We start from the raw sequence: 14,756 nt of genomic DNA, 5'->3' as shown, positions 1-14,756 counted from the left end.
GGAGGCCCTTGACCTCGGCACCCAATTAGATGAACCGAAGGGACTGTCACAGTGTCATCACTCCATACTGTACAGCAGATGAGAAGGAAGCCCTGGGTTACGGGTGTGCCCAGAGAGAGGTGGTCTACACACGGAGAGCTCACCTCCACATTTCACACCCCAGGTGTAGACAGGAGCCTCTCAGAGCCAGCCAACACCAAGAGAGCAGGTGTTTCCGGAAAGTTTTTCTCTGAGCATGAGGTATTGTTAAAGCTGCTGCAGCATAGAAGTAGCACAGGCCTTAAACATCAGGGTTGAGACTCCAGCTCCTGTACGAGTGAGCTGTGTGGCTTTAGGCAGGTCCCCGTGCCTCTGAAGCTCTGACCCCATGTGGCTAGTAGTGATCTCTGCAGGACTGAGCCCTTCTCGAAGGAGAGCTGCAGTTAGCCACGGTTGCCATCACTGGTCAAAATACGCTCCTAGAGGGCAAAACTGCGTCTAAAACTGCATGCTACTTTATCAGAACCACCAGGACATCCGTGACGGTTGTAATTTGGGTGAGTGGTTAGAAACGTTTCACTTCTGACCAGTTTGTTTTTGGGGCCAGGCATGTAGGGCTGGAAGCAAGACTGGGAAACTGATGAAGATTCTTCAACAGGAACAGATCTGGCAAAGGTGGGAGAACATAACTGGGGAAAAGAAAGAAAAGAAAAGCTAGATCACTGACTCGTTAATGGTTAGAAATCTGTCTTGGGTGACAGAATGCCCACCTCCTACTTCTATGAAGAAAATTTATGAGAAAAATGACACCCTCTAAAAAACATATTTGTCTCAAGGTACATAAAACTCACTAATATTTTCCCATCAGCTTGGGCTTTTACGAAAATTAACCTTAAAATTTTATTGAGTTACATAGAATTCTATTTTCATAAAGATGAAAAAAAACCACCGAAGTGTAGAACAAACAGTGAAATATTGTTTCATACCTCATTCTCCCCTCTCAATTCAAACACTGAGTGAACCACTAGCCTCCTCGGAGGCAGGTCCATCAGTTTGTTATTTGGGTTTATATGCTTACGGCTGTAGACACACGTTTATAGTTTCTTAAATGTTTTATGTAAATGAGGTCAGTTTCTATACGTTCTTTATCTTGCCTCCGCCCCCCCCCCCCCCGGCTTGAATCATGACTGTTGGTCCACATCATTCAGTACAAGCAACTCTGTGTCCTGTTAGTGAATAGTTGCTTCCCCTGGTCCATTAAGTGGACACATCCAATCCCACAAACCATCTAGTCTGCATAAACTGCCTGTTGATGTAACCATTCCGTGGCTTAAAACAATAGGATTTATGGTCTCACAGTTTCTCTGGATCAGGAATCCAGGCCCAGCTTAGCTGGTGCTTCTGGCTCAAGGTCTTTCGAGGTTGCAGTCCAGCTGGGGTTGCGGTCTCATCTGAAGGCTCCACTGGGGGAGGGCCTGCTTCCAAGCTCGTTCACATGCCTGGGTGCAGGATCTTGTTTTTCGCATTTGCCTGGACACAGCGCCTCAGTTCCTTGCTTGCTCTCGGCTGGAGGTCTTGCTTGGTTCGTCACCTTGCAGTCCTTTTCATAGGACACCCAAGGTGGAAGCCACAGGTTTTTTTGTAACCCAGTAGTGGAAGTGATAGCCTATCACTTTTGCTGTATTCTGTTCATTAGAACAGTTGCTAGGTCCAGCCCACACTGAGGCTGAGAGGACAATACAAGGATTATACTACTAGGAGGTGAGGGTCATGAGGACTGTCTTTGAGGCTCTTTGCCACATTCTTCGCGGCAGCTGGGTAGCTGTATAAGTTTTCCACTGTTATAAAAAATGCCACAGAGAATCAGCATGAACATGTATCTCTCCCCCTTCATTTATATAGGCATTCCTTTTTTTTTTTTTGGCCACACCCTGGGGCATGCAGGATCTTAATTCTCTGACCAGGGATCAAACTTGCGCCCCCTGCAGTAAAAGCGTGCTGTGTTAATCACTGGACAGCCAGGGAAGTTCCTGTTCAGAGATTCCCGTGTGATGTATTTCCAAGTGGAGAATTTCCAAATTGAGGTGTAGGCTGACTCTGTTTTTATTTACTTCACTTATAAAAAATTCAACTTATTTTTTGCATAATAAAGCCTCCTGTGGTTCACACTTTTAGAGGCCTCCAAATCAACCCAATGCATGGTCTCCCCCGGCCCTCTCTGGAGACTAGTTACCGATTACTTGTATGTTCTTTGGAGATCTGGACTAGCAGGTAGAAGCAAATAGAAATATATTCGTTTCCTGGCTCTTCTACCCAGTGGCAGCTTGCTTTATATTTTTATAAGCAGCCTTATGGAGGTATGATTGAGCTTGGATATACGCATACACTTGTGAAAGAATCATTACAAACAAGGTAGAAGGCATTCATCACCTCCAAAAGGTTTCTTGTGTCCCTTCAGTTTTCTGTGTGTTATGTGTATGTGTGGTAAGGACACTTCAACAGATCTATCCTCTTAAGTTTCAGTGCATGGTACAGCGTCAGTAATCACAGGCGCTTTGTTCTACAGAAGATCTCTAGAACTTACTCTGCCTTATTCTGTAGATTATTTTTTTTATCTGACAATATATCTTGCAGGTTATACCAGGACAAAAAGCCTTCTATCCTCTTTTTTTTTTTAATGGACCATTTTTAAAGTCTCTATTGAATTTGTTACAATATTGATTCTGTTTTATGTTTTGGTTTTTTGGCTACAAGTTATGTGGGATTTTATCAATAACTCCTGGACCAGGAATCAAACCCGCACCTGCTGTGTTGGAAGCACGGGGTCTTAACCTCTGGACCACCAGGGAAGTCGCTCATTCATTTGTATGGCTGCATAGTACTCCCCCAAGGAATGCCATCATTTTCTCAGTCAGTCTCTTATTGGCTATGTAGAATGTTTCTGGTCTTTGGGGGTGCCCATTTTATTTTTATTTTTTAGCGGGGTGTGCATTTTAAACTGTGACAGAACTGCCAAATTGCCCCCTCCAAAAAATACGTGGCATGTCAGTGATTGTACCAACTCATTTCTTGCCAGTTCACCAGTGTGAATGATACTGCATAGGAAGAGGCTGGGCAGGACACGGCCGTCTCAAGGCACCTTGCTTCTGCAGGCGAGGAGAAAGCCCTCTGGGCTTGGAGATGGGCGAGGTCTGGGTGTTTCCAGGGTGGGAGTGTTCGGAACAGTGCGTGTTGGGGAGCAGGTGGTGGCTGTTGGTTTCCCTATCTGCAGAATGAGATAATAAGGTTGTCACCCTCATGGCCTAGTGTGTAAGGGTTCAGTGAGCTCAGACGGGAAGTGCTTAGCGGTGTCTAAGACATTTATTATTATTGGTTTTTCAAGGATGATTTTTTTTTTTTTATTTTATATTTTTGGCTGCACTGCACACAGCATACCAGATCTTAGTTCCCCAACCAGGGGTTGAACCCATGCCCCCTGCAGTGTAAGCACAGAGTCTTAACCACATGAGGGAATTTGTCCAAGCATGATATATTTTTAAATTAAGTTTTACAGGCAGGCACCAGCTCCGACAACCAGTCAACCTCCCAGTTCTCCTACTGTGTCACATGCTTGTATAAACTGCACCCATAAACCATAAAAAGTAATTTATCATTTCCAATTCTTTTAAAAAAGTGACAGAAGAACCTAAAGACACTTATTAAGCAAACTGAAGGCTGGACCTTCCTAGGTTTTTATGAGCTTTTCCGTTTAATCATTTACAGTTACTTTGCTTGCAAGTCATCTGGCAGCATTTTTTTAAAGCAACTCACTTTTATTCTTTCCAATGCAGGCAACATGCTTTGCATACAAACAACTCTCTTGTATTAATATTTGATTCATTTGATAGGGTGAAGTTATTAACTGAGGCTTAACTGGCATAAACAAGTTTGGTAACAGACAGCTACTCCTCAGGAAGTGTACAGCTTAACAGATGGGAGCAGAATTGCTTAGTCATAATAGTAGCTGGCTAGGCTGGGCAGATTTTACAGATACAGTGAACTGTGTCTTACAAATTGGCAAATTGGGTAAGCTAGATGGTTTCAGAGAGCTGTACTGTACTAATTACAGTAATTACTAATAGAATTTCACCCTGTGTTTTCATTTCTCATTCTGACATGTTGCCATTTTGCCCATGCTGGAGTGGATCCTAGCACACCTTTCTCCATGCTTATACAAAATCCTAGGAATTCATACCAACACATTGTCCTGATGGGATCTGAAGTATGGGAAGGCATCAACTAGGTGGAGAACAGAAACAGCACAGAAGAGATCAGTCTAGGGACCGAAGCAGGGGTCCCACCATGTGGGGCCTTAGAGGAAGAGTTTGTAATTAATTCTAAGGGCACTCGCAAGCCATTGGAGTCTTTTTTTTAAACATTTTCTTTTATATTTTTATTTATTTTTGGCTATGCTGGGTCTTCATTGCTTTGTGCGGGCTTTCTTTAATTGCGGTGAGCGGGGGCTACTCTTCGTGCCAGTGCACAGGCTTCTCACTGCAGTGGCTGCTCGTTGCAGAACACAGGCTCTGGGTGTGGACTTAAGTTGTCACAGCACGCAGGCTCAGTAGTTGTGATAGACGGGCTTAGTTGTTCTGCGGCATTGAAATCTTTCCCAAACGGGGATCAAACCCGTGTCCCCTGCATTGGCAGGAGGACTCTTATCCACTGTGCCACCAAGGAAGTCTCACTGGAGTGTTTTGATGAGTGGGATGAAAGTCACGGTGACAAGAGTTTGAAGCCTATTACCCATGCAGGAGATGACAATGGCTTGTATGAGTGAGAACTGAGGATTTAGGGAGATTAAGAAGGAGAAGGGGACTTCTGTCCCTACGATTCTCCTTCCTACTGCCAGCAGTGGGGTCTCCTGACATAGTCAGGCCTCTGGAGGTAAGGATATCTAGCTGGCAGTCTGGGTCCAGAGAGTAGTGATTCCCTATTTGGCCACAACCCAGGTCTGATTTGGAGTTTCATCTCCGCCCACCCCACCCTGCTCCTCCCACAGTCATTTCCCTTTCATGAAATGACACCTCTGTACAAGCAAAAACCCTTGAAATCACTTCATCCTCTCACTTTCACTCCCTGCACAAGTCCTTTGGGCTTCAGCTTGAAAATAAATTGTGAAAGTGCGCACTTCCACTGTGGCCACACTCCCTGCAGTCTAAGCCACCTGTGACTCTCAGCTGGCTTATTGCCATAGTCTCCTGTCTGCCCTCCTGCTCCACTAGCCCTTACCTCATATTCAACACAGCAGCTGGAGGAATCTTTAAAAAAAAAGATGTTACTATTTTGAAAGTTTGCATATGGTAAGAATTCCAAATAGTCTACAAGAACAAACTGAGTCTCCTTTTCATGTCTTTGACTCTTCCATCTGCTGTTTTTCTCCTCAGAGGTGACTCTGGATCCAGCTTCTTCTGTAGACTTGTAGAGACACTGTGGGCATGACTCTATGCATTTGTGAATGATTTGTTTAAAATGTAAATGAGACTTTGTCCTTTCCTTGATAAAAACCTTTTGATGGTTCCCCAGCAAAGTGAGACTAAAATCCAAATTCCATCGCGAGGCTATAGGACCCTGCTTGTGGCTCATGGCCACCCCCTGCTTCCTCAGCTCTCCTTCACCCTCCCTCTGCTCCTGTCGTGCTGGCTCCTGCCTTGCTTTCGTACCACTCTCAGGATTTGCGCCCTGGCTGGTCCCTTATCTTAGCACACTCTTGCAGCCTATGTGGACTTGCAGGCTGCCTAAAGGTCCCTTTCCTGACATCTCACGGTCACCATCCCATCTCCCATAAATAGAGTGCATTTGCTCTATTTGTAACACATTACAGAATGCGATTATTTTCTCCAGTGGGCCTGGTCTGTTTGGTCACGACAATTGGTGCCCAGCACAGAACTGGAAATGGCACTAATAATGATTTTAAAAGGAGAAATACTATCATTTAGGTCGTCACTGTGCCAAATACCGATCTAATACTTTATTAACTCATTTGATTCTCATAACCATTTTAGGGTTAGGTATTATCAACATTTAAGAAACAAGGAGACTGAAGCAAAAAAATGTTATACACAACTACTAGCATGTGAATACGCAGTTGCTTTAATCGCTGAGTGAATGAGCGAATCAATGAATGGCCGTGAGAGGCGAGTGGCAAGCGGTGGAGGGAGGCGGGCGGAGCCTAGGTCGCGGGAGCCAGTGGGCACGCAGCTGTGGGACCGCTGGCTCCGCCCAAGCCGCGCGGAGGCCACTGGGAGTTGTGGTCCCTCGCCCGCCTGGCCACGTCACTGCCTTGAAACCCTAAGTCCTCTCTTGAGTTTCTGGAACGATCCGTATTTCCGAACCTCTAGGTTGGTTCGCTTGCCTCCACGCCTATTATTCCTTCCTCCCTCTCTTTCTGACGCGTCCCGACGTAGTCTCCCGGTTCCGCCGGCCTGGGTCTCAGGAGTACGCTCTCCCGGCATGCCGCCCCCAAGGCCCGGAGCCCGCTTGGTATCACCCTCTACGTTCATTCCCCGCCCCCCGCCCTGTCTCCCTTCGGTGTGGCCTTCCAGCCCCGCCCCCTGAGGTGGTTTCTTTCCGTCCTCTCAGCCCCGCCCCTTCGTGCGCGTGCGGCCCACGGCCCCGTCCAATTGCCGAGTTCCCCGCCCCACACACCCTTTCCCTGGCCCCCCCGGCCCCGTTTGGTACGCCCCGGCCACGCCCCCTCGCGGACGCGGTTGGTACGCGCCGCGCTCCCCTGCTCGCCGCAGTGGTTTGGCCGCGGCGACCCCTCTCCGGAGGCGCGTCCCCTGCGCTTGGTACAGCCCGGCCCGTCTCCCCCGGAGCCGCGCGCCCGCGCCCCTCAGTAGGCGCAGCCCGCAGCCCCCCGTGCGGCCCGTGGCAGCCCCCCAGCTCGCTCGGCCCGCGCCCGCCATGGTCCGTCCGCGCCGCGCCCCGCACCGCTCCGGCGCTGGGGGGCCCCTCGGGGGTCGAGGCCGCCCCTTGCGGCCCCTCACGGCACGCACCGCCCGCTCGCGTTCCTGGCCGGCCAGCCCTCGGGGCCCGCAGCCGCCGCGGATCCGGGCTCGCTCGGCCCCTCCCATGGTGAGCCCCCCGCCCTTTTTCCAGAGCTTTCCACGGCCCCGCCCCCGCCGGCCCCTCCCCCGGGCTGGCGTCTTTGTCCCCGGCTCCCACCCCCTCGGGGGTTTTTCCGGTGACCCGAAGGGTGGTCCCGCCTGGGACCCGCTTCCCCCGTGAAACCCCCCGGGTGGTACGCGCCGGGCTCTCCCCTTTGTTTCGCGTTCGGGATGGGGTGGCGGGGGTGGGGTACGGGGGCGGCAAGAGCTCAAATTACTGCTGACTCCGCGGCCTGATTTGAACGCTGGGTGGGGGGCGGGCGGACGGTCGGCGTGTACTGTTGTTTTTCCAATTGGAAAGTTGCTCTCTCTCCGCTCAGGGAAGCTGGAGATGGGGGAGGGGCAGGGGGAGATGGCGGCGAGGGGCCCCGCGTCTCGCACTCGGGCGCCCAGGTGTTGCCCCTGGGGGCTTTCTGCAGGGCGCCCGTGGCGTGTGCGCCCGGAGTTCGTTTGCGCACTTGCCCAGGTGTGGGATGTCCCCGCTGATCGCGGCGAGCCCAGATCTTAAACATAAACACAGCTTCGCAGGGACGCTAAGTTAAACACGCTTCCCCAGACCCACAACCTGTACATACTTTTAAAAAATCTTCGTAAGGTTTTTGCGGGGCAGTAAATTCACCCATCGCGACGTTAAAAAAACACGCACAGATAAACCGTGACAGGCTTGTTCAGATGCGCCGTTTACCCTAACCTGGGGCTAATTAATAAATACCCTGCCTCACCGTTGTACGTGGCGGGGACCTGTGGCAGCTGCACACCAGCCTTAAGCATGTTTTCTCGTTGTCAGATGCCCGGACTCTGAGCATCTCTCTGCTCTTAAACATCACCCTTCACTCCATTGCTTCCCGGTTTCTTAGCGTTCATGTCCGCTTGTTCACAAGCGTCTCCTGAGTCCTTAAACGTGCGTCTTAAGGCTTTCATCTTTTTTTCCAAGTAGTAAATAGGCTTCTTATGCAGTGACTAGCAAAACATATGTGGGAGGCACATCAAGGTTTTACACACACCTGTCCAGATGTGAGATTTCCTTTTAGGATTGCATTTAGGTCTAGTCCTTAAACGTGACCCTCCACCTTGATGCTCATCCTGCGTTCGGTGAGACCTGGGCTTAAGCTTCCTTGATCTTCACCCCCCAGATTAAAACGTGGTCAGTCTGATGGCTAAAAGTAAGGCCGAGTGTAAGCAGGTGTCCCTGGTGCTCACATTACCCGGGTCCTTAAGTGCATTTGTCTGGACCCCAAAGGTTTCTAGAGTTGTGTGATCTAACTAGTTTCTTGGATGTTATGGGCTCCGGCTGTGGTGCCTATGCACCCAGGGCTACGACAGTCTGTCTCCAGCTCAGGAACACACACCACCATGTTCTCAGAGCGGGAGGCTCTCTGCCTTTCTTCCTGATCTCACTGGATTGTCTGAATCCCAGAACCACCTGCCCACATGGAGAGCACGCTTGCTCAGATTTCTTTGCCTTTTAAGCTCTTGCGAAATACAGTTTTTCCTGTCTATTCTGGAGCAGAAGACACCTGTGTGCTTTATAGGAAATTTGGAAAAATACTCATTAGTAGTAAGATGAGAACTAATAACCACTTTTATTTTTTCTGGCTGCCTGGAGGCACCTACTAGAGAGGTTTTCAAGAGTTCCCTGCTGCCCGGCTGTCCTAAGCTCTCCCTTGTGTATTTTGAGATGTTTTTGGGGTGTGTGTGTGTCTGGTTTTTTTAAAGATGACTGGATAGTGCCCCATGAGTAAGATGTGTCCTGCTTGGGTTTATTGCCCCAACATTCTGGTGTTTTGCAGATGCTCTCAAGACACTGTTTGGGAGACCCTCTGTTTGTTGTCCAGCTCCAGGTTCCCAGAGGGTTCTGTTCTCTGTGCTTCCGGTCGCTTCCTCCCGCCTCCCCAGGGTCAGCCTGAAGTGGCTGCAGCCTGGGCTGCGTGAGGGAGGGCTGGAGCCTGCCTGGCGGGAGCCGGAGGGGAGAGCCTAGATTTTCTCTCCAGGGCCTGGAGAACCTTGGAAGAGAGTTTTGTTCTTGGGCGGGATAGGGCAAGCCGGTGTGCCAGCCAGACAGAGCCCAGCCTGGTTGTGCATCGTGGGGTGTTCTGAGGCGGCTCCGGAGCCCCAGAGAGCTGCTTCTGAGTTGCCTCTCAATAGAGGGACCCAAAATTGATGATCCTGGGAGGATGAGTGGGACGCATCTCTTGAAGGGGGGGGCATGGCAGGCCAGGGGAGAGCCTGGCCCAAGCAAAGGCTGAAAGGGAAGCAGCTGGTCGCTTTCAGGGACCAGTGTTGAGGGGACAGGCAGGCTCCAGGCAGGGCGCGGCCAGAAAAGGACGTGGGGGCCACCCACTCCAGGTCTCTGCTCTGGAAGAAAGGGTTTGGAGACTGCCCGGGGCGGTTTGCCGCAGGGGGCCCGGGGTCTGGACATTGGGGTGTCCCTTCTGGGGTGGGTGGGGGACAGCTCCTCAGTCCCCTCCCCCTCTCCCACAGCAAGGTGCGCGGGTCTTCGGGGCCCTGGGTCCCATCGGGCCCTCCTCGCCCGGACTCGCCCTCGGGGGCCTCGCTGTTGGCGAGCACCGGCTCAGCAACAAGCTTCTGGCCTGGAGTGGTGTCCTGGAGTGGCAGGAGGTGAGCGCCGGTGGCTGGTGGCCTGGGGAGTCTGTGGGGTGGGGGCTGATTCAGGGGGCCCACAGATGGGGGGCCAGCCCACATAGCCGGGCCGTGTCCAGAGACCTCTCTGCCCCCACCACAGAAGCGCAGACCCTACTCGGACTCCACCGCGAAGCTGAAGCGGGCCCTACCCTGCCAGGCCTATGTGAACCAGGGCGAGAACCTGTGAGTGCGGGCTGGGTGTGAGGGCGGGCGGTGGAGGGGATGCGCCCCCCCTGACCCTCTCCTCCTTCAGGGAGACTGACCAGTGGCCGCAGAAGCTGATCATGCAACTGATCCCGCAGCAGCTGCTGGTGAGACCCCACCCTCGCCCGCCTGCCCCGGCCACGAGCACCTGCTCAGCCCTTACCCTGCTGTCCCCGTGTCGCCCCCAGACCACCCTGGGCCCCCTATTCCGCAACTCCCAGCTGGCGCAGTTCCACTTCACCAACAGAGACTGTGACTCCCTCAAGGGGCTCTGCCGGGTCATGGGCAACGGCTTCGTGAGTGGGGCAGGGGTGCTGGGGGTGGGCGGGGCCAGGGCCAGAGGCCCGGGGAGCACCGTGGTGAGCAAGTAAAGTGGTAGGCAGAGCTCTGCCAGGACAGTCGAGGCAGGTGGCAGGGTCCTGGGAGACCTCTGGGGGCATCCCCCGTCCCTGTGAACCAGGGTCTCACTGCTTAGAGGGGACAGCAGAGGAACCCAGCTCCCCGCCAGGCCAGGCTGGGGCAGGCCTGGGGCACAGGAGCAAAGGGAGGGGCCTGGGCCAGACCTCCGGGGAGCCAGGAGCTTGTTAGGGCCATAGCCCCTGGCGGAGACCTGGAACTGGGGGTGACGGGAAAGAGCTGGAGCAGGGAATGGTCAGGCTCCTCATCTGTGATCCCCTGGGGGGGAGCCAGGGCATTTGTGTAAAACTGAGGCAGTGGTCTGAGTGTAGTGAGTGCTCAGTAAACTCGAGCTGGTGAGGTTGTTAAGAGTCAGGGTTCAGACACAGTTGGTGTGGGCCCCGCCGCCCTGAGGTCTGGCCCACAGCACCCATGTCTGGGCCCATTTCCAGCAGCTGCCCAAAGGGAGCTGCCCGGAGGGCTCCGCTCTGGGGTCCCTCCAGTCCTTGGTCCCCTTTGGGACAGACCGCCTCCCAGCTGCTGTCTTCAGGGGGGCTGTGTAGCCCTCCCCTTTTCCTTGGGATTGTGACAGGTGTGGGGTCTCTCTCCTGCCTGGTCACCTGTGTTCAGCACCGCTTGCTGAGAAAGCGCTTGCTCCACCCCGATGGGGACGGGGATGCCTGTGGGGCTCAGGTTCTCCTGTAGTCCCACCAAGGAGGCAGTAGCTTCTCATGCAACAAGTGTTTATGTGGCACTTGCTGTGTGCGCTTGTTATGCCATTGTACAGATGGAGAAACTGAGGTGCAGAGGTGACTTGCCTTAGGTCAATGCTAGGAGGAAGCAGAGCTGGGTCTGCTCACAGGCTCTGGTCTGGAGTCTCCCCCGGGCGTGGTGGCCTCTGTCCGCTGGGCCTGGGCTCCCAGGACAGGGCCGGCCTGGGGTGGGGTGCAGGAGATGGAGCCCTCTCAGGACCCTCACACCCCCCACGTGGGGCCCCTGTCCTGACCCCAGATTCACGGTGAGGGGGGGATACCGAGGTGCGGGTTCACAGGTTCTCAGGACGCGTCGGCCCTGGGTCACTTGGAAGGTTTCTGTCCCTTGATGCCCTCTCCTCCCGTAGGCGGGCTGCATGCTCTTCCCGCACATCTCTCCGTGCGAGGTGCGTGTGCTCATGCTCCTCTACTCGTCCAAGAAGAAGATCTTCATGGGCCTCATCCCCTACGACCAGAGCGGCTTCGTCAACGCCATCCGGCAGGTCATCACCACCCGGAAACAGGTGTGCCCCAGGGCGGCCGCTCGTCCTGTCTGAGGCTCTGCAGGACCCGTGGGCTGTGGGGAGCCGGATGGGCTCGCAGGTGGGGTGTGTGTGTGTGTGTGCGCGCGCGTGCGCGCGCCCTGGCTCCCACCTCACCAGCGGTTCACAGCATCCCCTTCACCGGAAAGCGTCCCAGCCGAGGGCACGGGGGCAGCAGGGCTGGGCCAGCGCTGGGGAGTCCTCCAGGTTCCCAGGCTCCTTCTTTGGGGAGTCCGGGGCACCAGCCCACCTGTCTCCTCCCACAGGCAGTGGGACCCGGCGGTGTGGCGGGCCCAGTCCAGATCGTCAACAACAAGTTCCTGGCGTGGAGCGGAGTCATGGAGTGGCAGGAGGTGAGGCCGGGGGCCTTGGACCAGTGCTGTGTCACTGACCCCAGACGCCTCCCACTCCTGACCTCTCCCCTCTTCCCCCCAAAAGCCCAGGCCTGAGCCCCACAGCCGGTCTAAGCGGTGGCTGCCCTCGCACATCTACGTGAACCAAGGGGAGATCCTGTGAGTGGCGGGCAGGAGGCGGGGCTGACGGACATGGGTGGGGCGACACGGGAGCCCCGCCTCCTGACCCGCGGGCACCTCCCCGCAGGAGGACCGAGCAGTGGCCACGGAAGCTGTACATGCAGCTTATCCCGCAGCAGCTCCTGGTGAGCGGGGAGGGGTGCCTGTCTCCACCCCGGGGGGTGGGGAGCGCTGCCTGTTCCGCACGTGGAGGGGGGTGGTGCTGCAGGCCTGGCTTCGAGGGGTCACAGCCAGGGCGAGGTGCCGGGCCTCATGGAGCCGCCCCTGCCCCCGGGCCCCGCAGACTACTCTGGTGCCACTCTTCCGGAACTCTCGCCTGGTGCAGTTCCACTTCACCAAGGACCTGGAGACGCTGAAGAGCCTGTGCCGGATCATGGACAACGGCTTTGTGAGTGGGGCGGGCTCGTGCCGGGCTGATGACCCCCAGACAGAGCGAGCGGTGCAGTGCGCAGAACCCGAAACGAGACGGAATGAAGGGTCCTCCAGAACTGGCCGGGGGGAAGCGTGCAATGCTCTGTGCCTGGACATCACTTGTCCTGACCCGGGTTCACAGATGGGGAGACTGAGGCTCAGAGGCCGGGCCTGCATGTGCTGGGCCTCTGGGGCCTGCTGCGCTGTGTGGGTTACTGAGTGGAGGGACCAGCGTTACCCCTGCTCCCAGGTTCTTACCTGCCCCTTGTCCTCTCCCTTCCCTGGGTCGGGCTCTGCCTGCCTCCAGCCCGCGCTCTTAAACCCCCACTGCTCATCTGCCTGTCTCGATTGTTCCTTCTGCTCTCCAGGCCTCAGTCTCTCCATCTGTGAAATGAGGGGGGTTGTGCTTCTGGGCTCCTGAAGCCACAGCCGTCTGTGTCCGCTTTTGGGTGTTTGCTCTACTGGGCTCTGGCTGTTGCCAGCTCAGCTTAGCATTTCTAAATCAGCTGAAGGCATCATAGCTGTGCCTTCCTGCTTTTGAGGGGCTGGTTGTATAGGTCTCTCGTTGTAAAGAAGAGTTTAAAAGCACAGAGTTCCCTCAGGGAGACCGTACGGTGAGGCCCCCCTGCAGGCTCCCAGTTGAGGTGGATGCTGGGAGGGCCTTCCCCCAGCCCTGTCACCGCCCACCCCCGTGGCGGCACAGCCCCTTCTGGGGGCCCGCAGGGCCTCAAACTCACAGCTGGGGAGACAGGGACGGTGACCCCCAGGCCTGCAGAGGGCGAGGATCCAGTGAGATGGGTCGGGAGGTGCTGTGATGCTGAGCCACGTGGTGCGTCACCCGCTGCCCAGCCTCCCTGCCCTCCGCCTCTAGGGTTCCCCAATGGAGGTGCCCCTGGGGCCCCACCTCCTGGGCGGAGTTGGCCCCGATGTCTCTCTCCTGGCGCAGGGTGGCTTGTGTGCGGTTGCTATCCGTCTCAGCTGTGGCTGGTCCTGGGCGCTTGCCCGGCTGGCGTTGGGGGGTCACAGGATCACCAGAGCTTGCTGGGCGGACCCTCGGGCGGGCATCTCTGGCTTGTGTCTCGGGTCCCCTCGTGGGAGTGGTGACAGCGCTGGAGACGGCCTGGAGTGCTCTGTCCTCTGGAGGTGGACCCCGGGCTCTCACGAAGGACCGGCCCGTGACCGCGCTCTGCACCGCCAGGCCGGCTGCGTGCACTTTTCCTACAAGGCCTCTTGCGAGATCCGCGTGCTCATGCTCCTGTACTCCTCGGAGAAGAAGATCTTCATTGGCCTCATCCCCCACGACCAGAGCAACTTCGTCAACGGCATCCGGCGCGTCATCGCCAACCAGCAGCAGGTCCTGCAGCGGAACCTGGAGCAGGAGCAGCAGCAGCGAGGGGTGAGGACCCCCCTTGCCGCACCCCTTCTCCCCACCCCACCCCCATCCTGGGGCTGACTCCTCCCTGCTTTCCTTCCCCACAGATGGGGGGGTAGTGGGCCCCCCCTGGGGCTGGGCCTCTCCAGGAGTCACAGACGAGGCCCCTGCGAAGACTGGTGAGTGGCAACGGGGTCGAGGGCAGGAGGGCCCCGTGGACATGCCTGCAGTTTGGGAGGTGGTGTGACCCTGGCCTCCAGGAGACCAGAGAGGGAGAGGCCTGCCTGCCCCCACTGAGCCCCCAGGAGGGGACGGAGCTGGGTCGGGGCCGCAGGATGTGGGGGCCCCCCACCCAGTCCCTCCCTCTCTGCCCCCCGCCCCCCAGGTCAGATGCTTCTGAGCAGGGGCCCCTGGGGACTGCGCCCGCCCAGCGAGATGGAGGACAGTGTCCTGCCACGTCTCCGAGGACAGCCCCCCCCCGTACGTTTCCCCAATAAAGTCTTTTAAAAGCCCTCCAGCCACTTGGCTCTGTTCAGACACCCGGCTCTGGAGAGACCAGGCCCCTCTCACCTGAGCCGGGAGAGGACACCACTGCGCACGGAGCTGCCCAGCCTGGGCCGTGCCTGCCGGTCCAAGTCTTCCAGGGTTTTCCCACAGCTGCTCCCAGGCTGCCCTCCCTGCCCTGTGGCTTCCACGGGCCTCCCACGGCTGGAAGCAGACACAAGGCAGGGCCAGGCAGGTTCCAGCTTCCTTCACTGTAAACCGCCCCCAGCCTA

The 14,756-nt window shown here is 55.7% G+C and overlaps 1 protein-coding gene across 3 annotated transcripts; it reads left to right on the top strand.

The window, feature by feature from the left end:
* Positions 1–6,757: 6,757 nt before the first annotated feature.
* PTOV1 (PTOV1 extended AT-hook containing adaptor protein) lies at positions 6,758–14,492 on the top strand. Of its 3 annotated transcripts, none has more exons than XM_081514986.1 (13): positions 6,758–7,095; positions 9,609–9,746; positions 9,874–9,953; positions 10,024–10,081; positions 10,163–10,270; positions 11,491–11,646; positions 11,931–12,017; positions 12,103–12,176; positions 12,265–12,322; positions 12,481–12,585; positions 13,807–14,004; positions 14,088–14,159; positions 14,366–14,492. In XM_081514986.1, the coding sequence occupies exons 1-12, from the start codon at positions 6,925–6,927 to the stop codon at positions 14,097–14,099; spliced, it is 1,245 nt and encodes a 414-aa protein (XP_081371112.1). In that variant the 5' UTR covers positions 6,758–6,924; the 3' UTR covers positions 14,100–14,159; positions 14,366–14,492. The 3 variants fall into 3 exon arrangements, with proteins under 3 accessions (XP_081371112.1, XP_081371111.1, XP_081371109.1); XM_081514985.1 differs by having other exon boundaries at positions 9,871–9,953; XM_081514983.1 differs by having other exon boundaries at positions 6,758–7,164; positions 9,588–9,746; positions 9,871–9,953.
* The last annotated feature ends 264 nt before the right edge of the window (positions 14,493–14,756 follow it).

This window comes from Giraffa tippelskirchi, chromosome 7, assembly GCF_054371585.1.
Source record: "Giraffa tippelskirchi isolate mGirTip1 chromosome 7, T2T-mGirTip1v1.2.pri, whole genome shotgun sequence".
Classification (NCBI taxonomy): domain Eukaryota; kingdom Metazoa; phylum Chordata; class Mammalia; order Artiodactyla; family Giraffidae; genus Giraffa; species Giraffa tippelskirchi.
Note: the sequence above shows the minus strand (reverse complement) of the source record. Positions and strands in the feature narration are given on the sequence as shown.